Source organism: Abrus precatorius, unplaced genomic scaffold (assembly GCF_003935025.1).
Source record: "Abrus precatorius isolate BTA unplaced genomic scaffold, Abrus_2018 Scaffold6, whole genome shotgun sequence".
Taxonomy (NCBI): Eukaryota; Viridiplantae; Streptophyta; class Magnoliopsida; order Fabales; family Fabaceae; genus Abrus; species Abrus precatorius.
The window spans coordinates 15037058-15057937 of NW_020874406.1; the positions used below are offsets into that span (position 1 = coordinate 15037058).

Sequence of the window (20880 nt, forward strand, 5' to 3'; positions counted from 1 at the left end):
TAGAATCTATTCACACTATGTAAATTTTTAAACTTATACTAAATATTAATTGTATAAATCAATAATTTAACAATTAAAAAATTATTTTATATATATATATATATATTTATATTTTATTATTTTAGTCAAACAACTTTTTAACTATTAAATTATTAATTTATATAGTTAGAATACGGTGTAGTTACATCCTATCCCACTGTGCTTATGTATCATAGTGCTTTACCTTGTCCAAAAAGTTATGTAAGAAGTAAACTTGTTATAAATTACTTGACTCCGTATAAAATAATAATTTCAACCGGTGTATTAAGAACTACTGAAAGAAGTGTAAAGACATCTTCAACATCAAATCCAAAAAACAAAAACAAAAACAAAAAAGAAAGACATCTTACACAGGAAAAAGAGATGCACATTAACTTGCGGCCATGGAATGGAGAACAAAATCAGATTAGCCCCCACAATCGGCCAGGTATCTTTTGATTTTTCGATGCAAGGGGAATAAATGGCTGTTCACAACATTAACATTATCTACCTTTCTATATACAGGCTTACCATGAAAAATTTATAAATGAACAAAAAAGGAAAATCTAATTCCTTTGTAGACGGATGCGTTCTATAATGATTTATATAAACATACAATAGAGGAAGGAAAAGCAAAAAGTAAATTTAATCAACAGTTACTATTTTCAACAGTATTAGCTAATTACAAGGTTTCCCCTAGCTAGACGTATCCCTCAACCAAAAAAATACAATGGTTGTGGGGAACAATACTCTTGTTCTGTTACCTCTTCGCCCTGAAAAGTGAAAACCTAACGATAATTATAATCAACATGCTGCAGAAGGATTGGCGAAGGGATTGTAGAAGTGAGTCTTGGGAGCCATGGAGAAGGGGCTCTTATTAGAACCGCTATCATTGACGCCACCTAGCCTCTCGCAAGAGGGGCACATGGTGAGTGTAGCCGCAGGCATAGGCATGTACAACGGTTGTGATAGTTTCAGTGCCTTCAGCTCTTGCAGCTCCTTCTTCAGCCTCCTATTCTCGTCCGTCAACGTTTCACAGCACTTTTTTAAGAACTCGCAGTCCACCTCCGTCTGCTTCAGCTTCGTTCTGCAACAGCCAAACCAAAATCTTAATCTCACCTATACCGCCAACATATGTTATTATGACCTCAATCTGTCAAATCCGTAAGACTCCAGAACTACAAGTTCATTAAGGAAAAGCCTTTCTAATTAGACGACAATAGACATGGGAAAATATGAATAGCGAATGATTGTAGGTGTTAATTAATTATATTGTTTAACTTTTAAAACTATAACTTTGTTATGTCACACGAACGAATATTATTAATTTGTGCTTGATGATTATATATATGCGTGAACACGTAATAAATTTTTTTATCCAGTGAACATATTGATTTCCTTGGCTCTCTGGTGCGGTTTGATATTTTAGAGGTGCTGATTTTTAACCAAAAGATTACGTACCTGGCTCTCCGATTCTGGAACCACACTTCAACTTGTCTAGGCCGTAGATTTAACTGCCTTGCTAAAGCTTGCTTCTGTTTCTGTAAATCCAGTCCAAGACAATAATATTAATAAAATAGTTGTTAAAATTCGTGAATAATAGCATGTTAAGAAACAATTAAATTTTAAAAAATAATCGTTTTCTTTTAAATAAAGTGAATGAAACATGCATTAAATCTTGTTAATTAAATAAGTAGAGGAGAGAAAATAATTATAAATATAATTACAGGATTGAGAGTGCTATGTTGTTTGAAGCTGTCCTCTAGCAGTGCGGATTGTTCTTTGGTAAGCCTGAGCTTCTTTCTGGCATTGGAGCCGTCTTCGTCTTCATCACTGACTCTTGAAGAGAGCCTCTCTTCGGCCTCTGCCTCTGCCTCTTCGCAGCTGAAATCCCTCTCCCTTTTAACCATCCTCCCACTTGAGAAAGAGGAAACAACGCTGTGAGGTGAAGTTTGTCTAGACAAGTCAAGAGGGTCCTCACAATAAACCTTGTTGTTTCTGGTCACTTGTTTGGCCAGGTAATTACTCTCACCGGAAAGACTCAACGTTAAAGATGGCTCATTCGAGGAATTATTATAAGGCTTTGTTGGCGTTGGCTTGAGACAAAGTTGATCATCAGCTTTGGTGGAAGGAGGAGATGAAACAGTGAGAGATAACCCTAGAACAAGCTGAAGGCCGGAGTTATTGTCGTCCTGATCTAGACCCATTTGAGAGACAGAGAGAGAGAGAGAGAGTGTGTGTTTTAGAGGCTGGAGTTATGTACGTATCTGCGTGAGATGGGAAATTAGATGGTGTGGTTTAAAGGCTCATGGGATTAGAAGGGTCTTAAGAAGAGGAGAGAGAGAGAGAAAGAAAGAGAGAGAGAGGCAGAGAATGAATGAGACCTTTTGTGGGGGCGTTGGGTGGGTGGGTGGGTGGCTATGATTATTATTAATCAAAGGGAGGAATGAGTAGCGAAACGAATCTTGATATTGCTAACCAAATAATGAAAGTCCCTTGTAATATCTCTTACATAGGTTGACCATTCAAGCCCAAGTACTGTTACGTCAATTATAATTATAATTATAATTATAACAGACAAACTTGGAAAATCCTCTCTCTCTCCAATACCTGGGATCCTACTGTTCTCACGGTAGTGCAAAGCAAAACACATCAAGCGGGTTGGCTTCACCACCAACAGGCGTACCTGATATAACTATATGTTAATATTACTATACCATACCCGTTTTACCAATATATATATATATATATGCTTCCTTGCGTATGTAGATAGCTTCACTTTACATTGTACCAATTATTGGCCCCCTTTAGTCCTGCTTTACTCGTGTCCCAGTAACTTTTTTCTCCCCGACGTTTATTCATTTTCTCATCGTTGCTCTTTCGTTATTTATTTTTCACATTAATCTGGCCCCTATCTCTCTCCCTGTCTTATACACACACACGGACACTTATTATTGTTAATGATAAATGATAAACTGTCCATGCATACGCATTAGCACTCATGCAAAGATTGCTGCGTAGGTTATTTCGAAAATAAATATTACAAAAGCAAAAAATTAAGAGCATGATTGGAAATAGGTGTATAATATATGTGTGTCACAAAGTTTTGTAACTATAATAGACCCACATGAACTGTCTCCCACTTCATGCCTGGATGAACTAGTTAGAGATGGGTACCATGTCACTTTGCTTGCCAATCTTGCATACTCTATAATGAATTGGGAATGAGAGGGATAGTTGGGCGTTTTTTCTCTAGCTTATTATGAATGTGGAAGATTAGAAAGGGATGTGCACTACTTGTTTGTTTCCAATAGAAAATAAGATAAAAGAAAAGTAGGTACAAGACAGAAATGGAGTTTCAAAGAGTTATAATGGTGCCAGAATATGATTCATCAACAAGAATCCGGATCTTTGCTTAACTAGAAAGTTGATGTGGAGTGTTTGGGACCTACTTTTCTGTGTTAGTACTATAAGCACTTCCAATAATGCATTGTCGGCGATGCTGAGCAGAAGTTAGGTCACCCATAATTAATGATCGCAAACCCAAAATAATTAGTCAGCACTCGGCAGGAAATCACGGCGTTACCACCAGGTTTTATATATGGATGGATGAATACTTTTAAATTTTCTTATCTTTTTCGTTTACAAATTTATTTAAAAGTTTTGTTATATCTTTTTGTAATATTTTTAATTTTATATATAGTAAGTGTTAAATAAAAAATATGTACATTTATTATTTTTAAAAATATAAAAAATATTTAATACTTTCTTTATTTAGTATAATTTGTAAGCATATAAAACACGAGAATTTAGAATTATTTTTTTATAATTATTGTTACTATACGAAAAAGCTGCGGAGTATTTTTTTTTTTATATTTTAAGATAATACATTTTTATTTAATATTTAATTTATAAAGTAATACCAAAATTTATTGAGAGTACATCATGAATTACTTGTCCGCACGTCATCAATTGAATGACTAAATTAAATATTTAGTTAATAAATTATTCAATTTTTATTTTGATAAAATTTATTAAAATAAGCTAAAAACTATTATTAAAATTATAAATTATTTTTATATGCTAAGATACACTCTTTATGAAATCTGTCAAACGCCACTAAATTATTTAATCTATTATTTTTTATAGATATACATACTCATTTAATCTACTTTATAAAAAATTTACATTACACTCAACTAATCTTTAGTTCGAGTAGGTTAATAAGTTATTATTTTAATTTATTTTAAAATAGTTATAATTATAACTTATTAATATAATAATTTTAAAAAAGAAGTAAATATATGTTAACAAATTTCATGTACACACACCAAACATTGTTTAATGATAATAAACTCGTTCTCACTGAATGTTATATATGTATAAGAAATTCCAAGGGAAAATATCCTCTTTAAGCTACTCAAGCTTAAATGGGAATTGGATTTTAAAATTATAATTGGTACTTTTATTAAAATAAGAATAATCAATTAATTGAGTAGGATGTTCGATGGGAATAAACCCACGCATCTTTGTTTTTAACTTTAATTGGATGCATCATCATGGGTACATAAAAAGTTGCCGGGGGCAAATGATTATTTTGAAAATAAGAATGCAAGTTGTTTTTCTTTTCGGTACCTGAATCTAATTCCAATCTCCTCTTCGATTACAACAAGGTCAAAAAGAAGAGGGAAACAACCTTTTTCTTATTTTTTTTTTTTAAATGCAAGAAACACGACCTTTCAATTTTCAAACAGAAAATAATAGTAATTTCTGCGAGTGTAGGGCATTAGAAACTGTATCTTGGAAGCTTTTAAGAGCTGCTGATGATTTTTGAGGATGAACATATTTCGTTATGGGTAGGTATTTATGACGTCAGGTAAATATTTTAATAATTCTGAAAAATAAAACAAGAATAGCAGAGAAGGCTCCACAACCTACGACACTAGAACATCTTCGATGGGTTTGCTTAAAACAGAAACTCCATTGATTAAAGATATAATAAAAGCCACAAATCACAATATGTTAATCATTAAACAAGTAAGATGATCAGGTGTCATATACGAAATATTTAAGAACGGGATTAATGCAGAGCTTTTGTCAGCAAGTGGCTGAATACCAAAAGGAAAAGTAGACGAGTAACCGTTGCTTTTGTTTTGATTTGGGACCCAGCGCGAAGTAGATAGAATTTGACTTTGAAACAGTAAAGAAATTAAAATTGTAATTTGTAAGGTAAAAGGAAATGGTTTGATACACGAACACGAACATGAACATGAGGTGGGATATAATAATAATTAATTACATAGTATATATCGGGTATTATTCTCCCAATGAAGTTTCACTTTAATCACAATATTCATATGACCGATGCATCCGTGGTGTTGGCACTAATCAAATCACTAATTTAAGCAATCTGATTCCACATCACATCGACACAACAAAGTGACATAAAACCCAACAAAGCAATGGTGGTTCTAATGTCATCTCCACCCTTGTTATTGAAAAAGAAGAAGAAGAAATATAGATAAGAAAAAAACAGGTGGCGAGCAAAGATGGGGGGCACGAGGAGAGTGTACGGGTAAGAGACATAAGGGTCCACCAATGATTTGGTATGATGGGCATTTGATTCCGTGGGAGGTAGATGATTATGGAGCGTAGAAGTTGGGAGTGATAGATAGAGGGATGAGGTTATGAGAATTTGAGATAAGGTTTTCGTGATGTTTGTTTGTTCCTCCTGCCTTTAAGGCCAGCCGACCATGTTGCTTTCTCCCTGTTCCACCCTTTTCCATCTTCTTCTTTATTTATTATCAGATTAATTTTCTTTTCTTTTCTTTTCCTTCTTCAATATTTTGTCTCAGCTCAGCGTGCGTACCAAATCTCCTATTCAAGGAAACAATGGCTTACTCAGCGTCTGCACTACCCCTGCAGGGGTCCACTCAGTTGCCACACGTTATAGCCCCTAAATTATTTCATACTCATCTCTCTCTCGCCTCTTTCTCTAATTTGTATTTACTATTGCACCATCTTTTAATAAAACTCCTTTTTTCCAAGGGGTTGAATAAAAGTCCTTCTAGTTGATATATGATTAAGATTTCATTCAGACAAGTAAAAAAAGGTTGCGGAATTTATCTGAGATTATTCACTTGTCAACACAAAGGGTATGAATAAATTTATTAATTAAATTTTATTGTGGTATGGCTCTTTTTAAAATGTTACCTGTAAAAAAAATTATAATTTGGGAGGGCCTCGTAGAAAGAGTATTGGGGTTTAATTTTTAATAAACTACTCTTCATCTCCTCCTTTGAAAACTTTGAATGTTCATAAAAAATAAAATAAAAACTCTTTGAAGGAAAAAAATTAAATTTGAAAATTTTAAAAATATTGTACGGTTTTTATTTTTAATTTAAAAATTTATCCTGCTCTATTTTCTCCTTTCTCATCAAATTAATCAAAGGATAGACCCATAGTCTACCGTGTAAGTATTTGAAAATTAAATGAAATAGAATGTAATAAAAAACATAATTAAGATTTGTCCACAATCCTTAAACTAATGCATTTTAATTAGAAGCCTTGATATCATATATTATAAGAAAAGAGATTGCTTTATATTGGTATAATTCATATTTACGTTAACTTCATTCATCATTGTTTTCATCGAATAATTTAATTTTAAAATCTACGTACTATTAGATGAATTTTTTGTATCATATAAAATATATTTATAAAATTAATTTAGATAAGTTCAATTAAAAATCATTCAAACATAATTTTAAAAATAATTACTACAAAAAAACGATTTTTATTAATTATGTAGTGATCTATAATTAAATAATAATATAATTTTTTTATATGGTTGATGTGTTTTAATTATATTCCTAATTAAATTGTATTTTATTAGTTGGACTTCAATTCAAATTCAATTATTACAGTGGAACTATTTAACCTTGACTAATTCGTTAAGTTATCAAGTTGATTTTTAGAACCGTGATGGAGTTATATACACGCAAAAGAAGATTTCTCTAACATAATTTTACAGTTCCGCATATAAATATCTATCATGTACAAGTCATACTTGGATTCAAGTACGTATGTATAGGAGCCTATTTATTTCATGTATGAATGCGTATTTAAGTGCGCATATAAAGTACCTGATATAGTCGCTTGAAGGCTGAAGCGAAGCAGCGCTAGCTGTCTTTGGACGTGACTAAGGTGTTCGTGCTCCTTAAAAAGTGGATATAGAATATTACTCAAGTAAAAAGTGCAAGCATAAGTGGTCCTTATCTGAAAAACTAGTTGATAAAAGTCTATCTGATTATGCCTTTGCAAGTAGAACTGAGAATATTCGAAGAAAAGGACAGCATAAAAAAGGAGAAATTTTGAATGCTCCTAAGTTGCAAATTTCTTACGGAGCCCTAACTATTAAATGTAGTATGATACCTTTATAGTATTAAAAATTAATCTTAATAAGAAATAATAATCATGCAATGTTCGCAATGGAAATGATACAAATTTAATGTAAGGATTAATTAAACATAATGGCGATAGAGACTGCCCCTTGAAAAAGATAAGCATTAAAGCCGTGGAAATGTTAATTTTAGAAATACTAGAACTTTATATATATATATGGGCCCTATGCACGAAATATGGTTAATTGAATTGTCTGAGAAAAAAAATCCAAAAATGAAGAAGATTTTATTTATATTCAGAATAATACACATAACGCAGTAGACATTATATATAATGTTGAGCTAGTTGGATATCTGCAGTCGTGAGGAGGGAGCATCGAACAAACGCACCGACTATCATAAAGCATAAAGAATGTTTAGCTTGCCCCACTCCAACTCTCTTTTCCAAGACTTGCTGGAGTTTCACACTTAACCATCATACTTGCGTTTAAAAGTAGTGAAAGCAGAGAGAGCCATGTCACACCTCCACTATGGTGAAGCACTGTGAGTGTCACGATTCAAGAACTGAAAATTAAGGTGGTCCCACGGAGGGACACTTTGAGAGGTGGATATATTATAATGTAAACATAGTCCAAAAATTAAAAAGATTGACTTGGTTATGTAGATACTAGATAGGGTGGTGAGGTGAGGGGCAAAAACAGTTGGAATGCTTTGCCGGTTATATTGTGGCACAAAGTTAAGGCAACAGGGCCCCATTCGGCGCAAACGGTGCATCTAATAGGAGGCGCTTACCCATATGCAAATTAAGAAGATATATTTCTGGGCATAAATGGATTCTTGTCCTCGGATCAGATAGCAAAGTTTGGGGATGTGAGTATGAACATTTTAAGCACATGCATCATGATCATAAAATGATGCATTTAAGTTGTTTATTAAGTTTATATATATAATTAAATAATGATATTATATTATACTAGATTTCTTGCAATATTATGCACTGCATATATAATACTTGCACTAAATATATATTTAGATTATGTATTTGGGTAAAACTTTAAACTAATTAAGCTCTACATAAACATAAAATATTGATACAACACAAGTTTATTTCTATTATTAAACTTCACTATAAAAAACCAAACTGTATATATTTGGTTACATATAGATGGGTAACCCCCGCAATATTAAATAATGACTCCATTTTCTTCTTGCTTTGTTCAACAAAAGTGGGTCAGAACTCGGGATGAAGATTGAAGAGGATGATATATTTGAGACAAAAAAAATCTTCATCATTTCGGAGCAGACCCATGGGCGCCATGGCATTCAATTTCTATATATCTGAATTCTATTACACGTTGTACTGAAATTGTGGTGGATGGGAAGTTCAATAGCTTTATTTTAGCTAGGAAGGGGGTGCGTGTGTGAAAGACTGCGTAATAACTTATTTATATCGTATGAACTATATTACTTTTGTGTATTAATTGCGTGAAATAAAAGTTTATTGATATATTGTGGGTCGATGTGGAAGGGGCCAATCAGGTGGGAGCTGCAAACAATAAAACACAGGACTTTGTTTTAAACATTATCTTGAGATGAATTATAATATTTTTATAAATTTTTTATAATGATATTTTTAAAAAAATTATCATATTATTTATTTTATTTTTTAAATCATAACAAAAAGTTATAAAAAAGTATCATACAAGTAGTATTTTTAATTTTTTATGACTTCACTCAAGTGATAAAATATCTATTAAAAGGCGGAATAAAATTAATTTTGATTAATTAATAAATATGATTAGTATATATATTAGTTTAATTTTTTAATTTAAGGTATATTTTTATTAAAATGTATAAAAAATAATTTTTAATTGTAAAATAAATGATTTTATTTCTTTAAAGTAAAAAAATATATGAAATAAAAGCTATGTATAATGAATTTAAATTAAAATATGTTTACGAATACAATAAATTTTAAATTAATAATAAATAAATTTTCACTTTTATTTTATAATATTTTCTTATTTTAAGGGAGCTAAATAAAAAAAATAACGTCATAAATGATGAAGTGATGACCCTAATTCTACGCCATACCAATGATGGCAGTTGGGAACACACGGTTTGGACGGAGACTTGAGAAAAGTCTATCAAAAGGAGTTTAGTTTTGCTGTGATACAACTAAATAAGGACTACAATTTTAAAATTCATTTAATAATTAAGAGCCTAAACTTTATTTAAGTTACAAAGCAAGAACCTTAATAAATTTTTATTTTTTAACAGTTTATAAAAATATTTAATAAAATTGAGGTCCTTGATCAGTATAATAATAGTTTCAGCTGTTAATCAATGCATAATAAAAATTTTAGTTACAAAATTATACTTTACTCAATTACTGGTGTGAAGCTGAGAAAAGACTTGCCACCTGGAAGCAACTTTTTAAATATAAAATAATCTCTTTCTGGATTTCTATTTCGCCAACAGCAGCGGTCCAATGCCGTGTGATGTCTAACGTTCAAGTGATTTCTATTACACGTACGCGTGCAGGTAGTTAGAGTCTGCTGATTTAATTTCATTGTGTGTTTTTTGTCATGGTTTGATCATAAATTTTTTGAATGATTAACAAAATATAATTTATGCAGCCACTCCAGTAGTTGGCGCGCAGCATGATTTGTTGGTGACGACTAATAATATTTGACTGCGTGGGTATAGCTGGGCTCTTCTGCTTTAAATTTGACTATAGTTGTTGCATAATGCATCCAAATTCCTTCCTACTCTACGTACATATGTACAGCTGATCACATTTTTGGTCAAGAAGAAAAAGTAGGCAAGTCCCTTGACAACGACACACGACCCAGCAAAGAAACAAAATTATGATCAATTGACCATGTCAGAAGTTTTTTATATTACGATCCTAATTTCAGGTTTCATGGTTATATTTATTCGTTAAATGTAGTCTTTAGAGTTGTCAAGTTCAGCGGTTCATTTACATAATTTGAGGTTAATAATATTATACACGGCCATGTATAAATTGTCTCTTTTGTATCCGGAGCTAATGCGGAAGTTTTCATATAAGACGAAATCAAATATACATAAATAATAAGAATTTATTAAACTCAACCCTATTATTTATTAACCTCAACCATAGGGTTGAGTTTAAAGTTCCACCCATAAAAAATTTTTATGAAAAAAATTAATCGTTTATTTTCAACTTTAAGAATTGAGGTTAACAAAATTTAAATAATCATAATAATAATTATTATTATTATTAGATTTTATCGTTGAAATTCATTCCTAAATTCTAAAATGAGATGCATATTTAATTTGGCAATAGCCCTTGAGTCAGATATTTGAAACCGCATTTGTTTAAGTTATGTTAGAATGTTCTGTTTATAAGGGGAAGAGAGAAGTAAGTGTAGTTTAATCTTTGTGTAAAAGTTATTTAATTAAGAGAAAAAAAAATTTAAAATCTTTCAAAAGTTAGTTCTTTTAGTTTCCAAACTTTGTGAGTTTTTTTTTTCCTCTTACTCAGTAATTTTTTACTATTAGATTTTTAATTTTTTAAAAAATATATTAGTTTTTAAAGTGAAATTTTTTATAAAAAATAAAATAGTAATTTTAAAATTTAAAAGATAATAATATTATTTATATTATTAAATTTTTATCGCCATCATTTCTTAAGAAATTTAAGTTTCTTTTTCCTTTCTATTCCTTTCCTCTCTTTTCTTCTTCGGACTTTTTTTTTTCTTTCCCAAATATTCAAACAAAATCTTAAATTATAATTGTCATATTTCGTGATTTTTAAGTGACATCGCATGATCTATATAAATCATAAACTCCTACCTTCATAGTAAAAGGAGGGGAGCAAATTCTAACCATATTATTGGACTTATGGCTAACAATGCATATTCCACATTTTATTGAAAAAATAGAGACAAATTTAATGTTTAAACTTTATGCATGTTCCTCTGAATGACTCAAATGTCTAAGGACTTCATTAAGATTCCTAATTAAGGTAAAATAGTGAATCAATCTCAATTGATTGATTCACTTGTTCAGTGGTTTGTCTATACTTGCTAATTGTGGAGTCTGATATAGAAATGGCCAAAGATAAATTTAAAAGTGATGGGGGAGTTAAAAAAATTAACCACTAATAAAAATAAAATTATAAAGCAGGGGTAAGTATGTGAATATAATTTGTTTTTTAATAAAAAAAAAATAAATATAGCCCTTATAGAGAGAAAAAGATAAAAATAAAAAGAAACACAAGCATGGCTAAAATTTTGCAGTTACAGTGCTAAGCACACTCTTCATTTACCGGATAGAACGGAATCTCAGTTCTTTTGAGGTTCTCTCAAGCTCGATATTTCAAAGCTCATAAAAATTATACCATAAAACTCCACTTACACCTTAAAGTTGCCATGCTATGTTCATACCCCTTAATTAATATCTTCAAGCTTTTCTCAATTTGGAGGGGAATGGGGTATAGAGTTTGTAAAGAGTAGAAAATTATTGGAGTTGTATGGCTTTAAGTGTGTAATTGGATGATTTGAGAATTTTTAATAATACCAAGTGTATTTTGGAGGTTCCAACAACGACCAAGACTATGAACTTCAAAGAGCAAGAGAAATTTTATTTATACTTAGAAAATGTAATTATATAGTTATTTTGTACTAACTCTGACAACCTACAAAGCTACAGACATGTGTATTATATCAAATTATCTCTTTATCAACTAAGAAAAATGTTAACTAACTCTTTACATCATAATTCAATTTTATTAGAGGTGATATTTTGAGATTTGTTGTGGAGGGCACATCATCGTGTGCCAAGTGCACGGTAAAAGGTTTGATAATGCTCTTAGTTTCTATTATTTCTTGAGATTCCATCTAATAAGAGTCAGAGCAGTTTAATGAACTTTTATGGGTATCTAATGAATAGCCAGAGTTTAGAAAATTCTTTAGAAGGGGTGTAAAGGTAAAAAGTTTGATGGTCATTGTTTGGTGGGTGGTGAAACCAAAATGACTTATGTTGGTGATTCAAAGATATACCTTTTGATGAAAGTAGAAAACCGGCAAAATAGGAAAAAATTATGTTTATGAGAATAAAATCTCAAGCGTATCTTTTAAGGAACTCAAGAAATAAATAAAAAAAATTAGCGACCGTGATCTATACAAATATAGAGGTAGGGCATAATTGTGGTCTAAAACATATAAAAATCTCTTTTTTAAAAAGGAAAAATTGATTTGTATCTCTAGATAAATGACAAGGAAGTCAGTACTAATTTGTTTTAAGTTTTCAAAAATGATTTTGTAATTTATAATTTTACCTTTTTGTAGAAATTATTGCTTCCACCTTTTGAAAAAATATTATAACATTTTTTAAGCTTTCATCTTTCGTAAAACTTACATAATAAGTATTAAAATGGTAAAATATCTTTAATTAAAAATACTTTTTCTTAAAAAAATTAAACTGCCCTTATTCCTTAATCACGTGTATGGAAGGAATTTAATTTGATGTTTTGATTTCAATTTTAAATTTTGAACTTTGGGATTTATTCAAATAAACTTTTTGTGTCATTTTTTTTCTTCTTCGAAAAAATTGCGTCATTGAATATATCTTTATACGTACGATTTATGCACTTATGACTAGAGCATCTACTTTGGTTTTTCTTATAAAACAAACTTGCATCACCGAATTATTTTTACACGAATGATTTATGTAATTACACTTAAAGTTTTTTTTTTGTAATCACAAATATTTTAAAAAATATTTACATCATAATATTATATATATATATATATATATATATAAAAGTATCTTCTTATATTAGTGTAAGTTTAAAAATTCTTATATTTAATTTACATCTAATAATCTGTAAATTAATAAATTATAATCTGTTAAATATAAATTAAATAAAAAACTTAGATTAGTATAAAAAAATTTATACTTACACCGACCAATATAAGAATATCATATCTTATATATATTTCAAACTCAAAACTTTGTTAAAAGAATACTAAATGTGTACTATTTGAATTAACAGCTCATTGATAGCCAGAGCATCTAATTATTTTCTTTTCATATTAGGCGTTATGTTCATAGTAATCAAGAGCGTTAGTAATATAAGAGAAATAGGATTTGAAGAGCATATATTAGAAACATTGAATATGATGTTTGCGGATGATCAAGGGTGATTATGTGCCATTAATGGGATGCAAATTGTACAAAATGACATTAAATTCGAATTCCAATAGAATAAAGGTAGTTGGAATCCTCATGACGGTGCATGCTATCATCGATTTCTTTAATTATGTTTGGATACTAAGGGGAGCCAACAATTTCGCATGTCAAATAGCATAAACATCTACGATGTCCTGATTCCGAAGCAAATACAAATGTAAAAACGGGTTGACTACTATTATCAGTATATCTTAAATGAAAGAGAGGATATATGTAGATTCTGAATAAGAAGGTTTAATTTTATTTAACTTGGTAGTGCATGCACTGGGTTCGCTGGTTTCTAGAAATTATACGCAATTGCGATCCACTTGTTGGACCTTATAGATCATCAGAATGATATTTTAACTAGTTATATAGTGTATTACGGAGGATTTTAATATGCAACCCGTGAAACATGAAGATTAATTTACAAGAGGATCCTAAGTTTATACGAAAATTATGACAAAAGGTATATCTACTTAAATTCTGTGTTTGGAGGAACAAAAACTAGCAAGATATAGTGATCCGTGTCAAAATACAGTGAGTAGCTTGAACTTTTATCGGAGTTTAAAGGAAAGTCATAGTTGCAAACAATTTTTTCTTCTTTCATATCTTTGATCCAAATAGAGGGGAAAACGTAACTCAAATAAAGGTGACTATTATCACAAACACCAAGCTCCTTGGGAGGGTTTGATACACTATCAACAATTTGTCCACTCAGGCAATTTTGGAGGCGCAGTTAAATTACCACAAGAAACGGTTTATCATCCAAAACACGGTTCTCCCTGGCAATACAACCTTTCATTTTATTAGGTAGTTCGAACATAGACGAGTTATATATGAACATTCTCTTACTAGGCCTTCTGGTTTTAGGAAAGAAGATAAATAAAATAAGAATAAACCAAGGAAATAATGCTATTTGTTATGTATAAACATTCTAATTGTCACTCAGTGTGAGGAGTCAACGTTTCATTGATGTTTTTTTAACGTTCTCAAGCATTAAGGATTTAAGTGGGGGCTGATGAACAACAATTTTGGAGGCTAATGTCATGTATTGCAGACAAATATATTATAGACTATATAAATTAACAAATTAAATATTTTTGGATTGGTCTTCAATGGATCTTTCAATGCACGGTGAACATGTTTTTTTACAAACAATTTAAATGTATGTTTGGTTTTATTTATTTTGAAGTAATAAGTATTTATATTTTTGTTATTTCATGAGAGAATTTTTGAAAAAATAAAAGATTATTCTTGTAAAGCATTTTTAAAATATGTACTACAATATTATTTTTGAGTCAACATTAAAGAATAAATTTTTAGTACTCCTATAATATACACTCTTGTGATAGTGGGTTTATTTTAATTTGTCAGTTATTTTTTGTCAACAATTTGTCAGTTTAATAACAATGAAATTGTTTTATAGGTCAAAAGAAGTCCAAACTTTCCCCATTGCTGACTTGTTCCCTGAGGCATATTGCACTAACAGGCTCCTTCAATCGAATGGGCCTTGCGGAACAATCATTTTTGGGCTCAGCTATTTTACTTCTGTTGATGCTTGGGCCTACCTGTTGAAAACAACCATCATCATTAATTCATTATTACTATTAAAATAACGAGTGGCCTTCAGGTTACAATGAAGAAGAATGGTTCCTGCAGATGCAATAGCATATTAAAGTGTAGGCACCTGATTATTAGGAATGGACAATGGTCAGTAGTCAATGGGGATTATATTAATGTTTGAATCATAGATGGGTAGCAACCGGCTCCCACGTATCAAGAAATATGGTTAGTCCACAGTAGAAAGTAAGCTCTCTTATTCTCACAAATGTCACTTTTGGAATGTACAAAAAGTGATATAACAATTCTCCAATGGTTAAGCTATGCTCATATTTCAAAATAAACTGTAAAAACGGTTAAAGTTTTAACTCCACTTAATTCTTATATAATTTTATTTTTTTAAATTCCTATAGTTAGTAGATTTATTTTGACTTTAAATACTAATATAAAGAAAATAGTGGATAAAGTTCAAAATTATAGGTGAGTTAACTAATTTATTTTAAAAAACAATTAATAATTAATATATCATTTTTATAATATTTATTAAATTATTTTATTTAAATAAATTAAAATTTATATTTTAAATATAAAAATTGATTTTAAAATAAAAAAATATTTATTCAATATATTTAAATTTTATCATAAAATAATATTAAATATAATTATATTAAAAAAATTATAAAATTAAATTAAATTAAAATTTTATATTTATTTATTTTTTTAATTAAATTTATATTAATATATTAATAATTTATAATTTTAATTAAAAATTAATAATAAATATTTTTAACTAAATAATAAAATATTATATTTTATAAAATATTATTTAATAATTATTTTAGTAAATTTAATAAATTCAAGTACGTTTTTATATTTTTTAATGATTTTTAATAAATATGAATTTATTATATTTTAAGTTTATATATAGAATAGTTGCTTTTGATATAAATATAAATATATAGAATCATAAATAATTACTTTTAATAAATTTTACATAGAAAAATAGATATAAATTTACTTAAAAATTTATAATTATAATATACATTAGAGATTTAATAATTAGTAAATATTTATATAAATTAATAAATAAAAGTATAAATAAAAAGTTAAATTATTATTTAATTTATTAATTTATTTGTAACATATAAATATATATTTTAATATATTGTATTAGTAATATTTTTTTATATTACATTAATGCTATAGTATATTTAATTTTATGTATATTTTGTTGGTTTAAAATAATAAATTATTAAAGTAAATAAAATCAAATATTTTATAATTATTTTATTTTTATTATTATTATTATTATTATTATTATTATTATTAATATTATTATTATTATATACATATATATATATATATATATATATATATAGTAATGAGTTTAAAATTTTATATTAAATTTTATCACAAATTTTCTATTAAGATAAAATTGTAGAAATATAAGTTATTTTAATTTAAATATAAATTTTATTAAATTAAGATGAGCTAAAAGTTAAATTTGTAAACATTCATTAATTTTTATGATACTCACATGTTATTTTTTTACATTCACTATTCTTTGTCTATAATTTTCATTATAACGATATTTATTTATTTATTTTAATATAATAATTTTTATTTAGCTAATTTAATAAATTTTGTTCACATTATTTTTATTTTTAATTTTATTTATTAAATATAAGATATTTTTATATAAATAAAATATGATCCTCAAGAAAAAAATAACTAAAATCTAAATAATTTTATAAAAATAAATCAAGAAAATTAATAATATAAAAATGTTATAATATAAAAAAATTTATAGTTAATATTCAACTTATATTTTAAAAAATTATTTATAAAATTATATAAAAAATTGTTACAATTATTTAATAATTATTAATAATACAAATACAAATAAAAAAATATAAAGTAATTTAATAATAAATAATTATATTGTCATGAATATTATTTAATAATAACAATCATTATAAATATTTAATATTATACAAAAAATTTATTTTTCTTTATCTTTTTTAAACAATTTTATTAGTGTACAAATTTATAATAAAAAATATTATATAAAATAAAAAATTTTAATAGATACTTTAATAGTTACTGCAATCCATATAAAATTTGTTTAAATCTAGATTCTTTAAGAATAAATAAAATTTTTTTACCCATAAGGCTCTAAACCTAACCATAGTCTATAGAGCATTTTGGCCCATGTAACTTTTAATTTGTTGGATTTTCTTATCCACGTAGTTTTTTTTTTTTTTTTTTTTTATCTACATGAGTTAGAGTTAGCACAAATAAACTTTTTGACAGTATTACTTCAAAATTCAATTTGAGTAACTTCTAGCAAAAATGCTATTAGATGACCTTAGTATATATAGAGAGTAATAAGTTAAAATAGGTTACCATGTTACTAAAATAATATTCTTACTCCTAATCTCAAGTTGTCAACTAGTCATGATTATGGGTGTTTGATATCTAGGTGTACTTAAGCATGCAAGAAGAAGATTTACCTACATGTAATTAGGAAAATATTAGAAGATATATGACAAATTTGTGATAGCATCTAGAGAAAAGGTTTCCTACGAATAGCTAGTGAGGGGAACACGTGTACTTACCTTACTGCCAAGTTGCAAGTTATATAAATGAGTCTCTAACCCTTCTAACACTACAAAAAATGCGCCATTTAGCGTTGATTCATTAGCAGCGGTTGATAATAATTACCATAAAATATGTAGAAAATAACATTTAGCGGCAATTTTAATAATTGCTGCAAAAAATACGGGACTTAGTGACAGTTTTTTGCAATCGCCGCAAAAACTGCAGGATTTAGCAGCAGTTTTTTGCAATCGCTGCAAAACATGAAATTTAGTGGCAATTTTGTGTAATCGCCATAAACAAATGCAGGATGTAATGACAATTTTGCATAACCGTCACAAAAATATGCAGGATTTAGCGTCACTTTGCCATAACAAAATATAAGAAACACTACTTCACCCCATCTATTTTCTATAACCCACTCAAAGCTACCCTTTCACCTCCATCTTGGCCTCATTGAGTTCCACCACCACCCTCCTCTCTGCCACTGCCACAACGCTATTACTATCACTACCATCAAAGTGTCTTTTCCAAATATGACAATCCGATAATCTTCTATTATCTTTTTCACTTCCTTTAAAAATAGCTCTCCTTCAATGACTCTACACTATAAATTATATAACATATATGTTGTGATGTAAAAAAATAAATGGAATGTGAATCCAATGAGTAAAAGAAAGAAATGATATAACTAAATATTGATATGACTCGAAGTTGGAGGTCAAACGCTATAACTAGCCAAGCTTCATTTTAAGTGGCAAATGTGACCTATCAAAATTGCTCAATAGTCACTCCTCTTGGATGGATCCTTCCTTTTGATGGGATTGATTTATTTTTTAAAAAACAAATTTTGAAAATAATATTTTATATACATAAGTATGATTATTATCATTTTATATATAAAGGAGAGAAAATGTAACATTTTTTAGTTTTTTACTTCTCCATTAAAAAGTGTGACTCCTTTCTTTTCTTTTTTCTCTTTCTACCACCAATATCATTCATTATTTCATTATTGTTCATCTTGTAACTTGTATGATTAGATTTAATTTTTAACTACTTGAACTTGAAAGCATGTTGAACAAAGCAGAATGTGTGTATATAAAAATGGATAAAAAAATATTTATTTTTGAACAAATAAATTACTCTAATAATATTAAATGTGAAAGCAATTATTAATTTTTGAGATATACTCATTCTCTTTCCTGTGAATTAAGTTTTGAAAGTTGGGTTGACATCATGTAATAAACAAAATTTAGAGGTATAATCGTGTGATATCGTTTTTGCTAGAGACGAAATTTGATTAAAAAATAAAATAAAATAAATTTTGTCAATATAATAAATGAAACAAATAGTGATGTGACAAAAAAGATTTTAAACAAGAAATATATTTTAAAAAAATATTATTTTAAGAATTTAATTTTTTTAAATATTAAAAAAGAAATCAGCCTTCCGATGACATTTTGTCCGATGGTCTAGTAGCTAGAGTCATGTTTGTGCCCTCTCTCGTTGCATAGAGTTAGATTCTTTGCGAATATTTTGTCATGGTAGTTGGGTGCGTATCTATGGTCTTTGCAATAAAGCCTACTAGATCCTAGATGATAAGCTTTCCTAATATTCCCTCTATTTAGGATATTTTGTTTACTTATACTTTCTTTGCTCAGACAAATCTATTTGTAAATATTATGAATACTACAATTCAAAGTACCTTGTACGGTGTTTGGATCCCTGCATCAGGATTTCAATTCGCGATGGAATCTATGTTACTTTTGAGATTTGGCTAATTTAAGCCTTATTAATTAAAATGTTCTATTCGATTGACAGCAAAAATAACGAATGGGATATTAACAAAAAAGAACTAATGAAATCCGTTTTTTTCTTCATCACCTGTGTGTACATATACAAATAAATATATTACTGGTTGAAGTTTATTTTTGCGACTTTTTTATAGTGAAATTAAAAAAATAAAAATAAAAATACTCAAATAGATCTTATTGCAATTTAATTACTGGAATAAACCTAAATTTTTTACTATTCAGAATTCGGTTCCAAGAAACTGAATTTTGAGTAGTTTTTTTTATAATAAAATAAATATTATTATTTAAATTATGTTTTTTTTAAATAAATATTTATAATATGTTATTCTAATAAATATTTATAAATATTTTGTTAGTTATATATAATAAAATAAGTTTTATTATTTGAATTATATTTATATTTTTATATTATTTAAAAATAAATAAAAATAAAAATAATATTAATTTTAACTGTTTATTAAAATTTATTTTACATATTTTAGATAATAAATAATAATTAAATTTTTAAAAACTAGTTAAAATAATTAAATAATAAGTAAATTATTTTAGTTAATTTTTAAAAACTATTTAAAATATTTAAATAATAAATATATTATTTTAGATAATAATGTTAATGCTTAAATTATTTATACTTAAAGAATACTAAATATATTTTTTAAAATTTGTTTATTTATTTATTTAAATATGTAATTTTGATTTAATATTTTTAAATATTAATATGATAAAATGATATTTTGAATAAAAATTTTATTTTAATTAAATTATTTTTTTAAAAATGTCATTATTTAATATTATAATTTTTAATATCTTAAACCCTAAAACTTTACTATTATAATTTTGAATAAATTTTATTTGAGAATAAAAATTTATTTTTAAAAAATAAATAAAATATTAAATTATAAGTTAATTATTTATAGTTGAGACAAGAATTTTGAAATTAACTTTTTTCATATTATTAAGGTAACATTGATGAAGACAAAATGTATTAATAAAGATGATAACAAATTCATAACAACATTAATAATTAACTATCTTCGTAATGGTGGTCAGTTCCACAACGAGGGCGCGTCTGTGACGTGATGGGTTTCGTCGTTCTGGTTGTTGCTCTGGGATTTCAAGATGAACTTGTGGAGAATTTGGATCATCATGAAGGTCTAGTTGTTAGAATGCATTTGATGAATTAACAGGTTCATTAGCAAAATTCGGTTGGTAAAGAGACTGCATGTAAATTTGTGTTGAAGATGGAGTTGTAAAATCAACTTCAA

General features: G+C 27.8%; 1 protein-coding gene across 2 annotated transcripts; it reads right to left on the reverse strand.

Moving 5' to 3' along the window:
* Nucleotides 1–388: 388 nt before the first annotated feature.
* On the reverse strand, nucleotides 389–2450 carry LOC113868530 (homeobox-leucine zipper protein HAT22-like). Of its 2 annotated transcripts, XM_027504182.1 has the most exons (4): nucleotides 2163–2406; nucleotides 1746–2114; nucleotides 1480–1559; nucleotides 390–1105 (listed from the first exon to the last, which is right to left on the reverse strand). In XM_027504182.1, the coding sequence occupies exons 1-4, from the start codon at nucleotides 2223–2225 to the stop codon at nucleotides 823–825; spliced, it is 795 nt and encodes a 264-aa protein (XP_027359983.1). In that variant the 5' UTR covers nucleotides 2226–2406; the 3' UTR covers nucleotides 390–822. The 2 variants fall into 2 exon arrangements, with proteins under 2 accessions (XP_027359982.1, XP_027359983.1); XM_027504181.1 differs by having other exon boundaries at nucleotides 389–1105; nucleotides 1746–2450.
* Nucleotides 2451–20880: the final 18430 nt, after the last annotated feature.

Bases quoted from the DNA above. Each gene is read 5' to 3' on its own strand.
- LOC113868530 (XM_027504181.1), bottom strand. From the start codon at position 2,225: ATGGGTCTAGATCAGGACGACAATAACTCCGGCCTTCAGCTTGTTCTA. The intron at 1,560-1,745 runs GTAATTATATTT...CTGGATTTACAG, and splicing joins AACATAGCACTCTCAATCCT to AAACAGAAGCAAGCTTTAGC. The intron at 1,106-1,479 runs GTACGTAATCTT...TGGCTGTTGCAG, and splicing joins TTCCAGAATCGGAGAGCCAG to AACGAAGCTGAAGCAGACGG.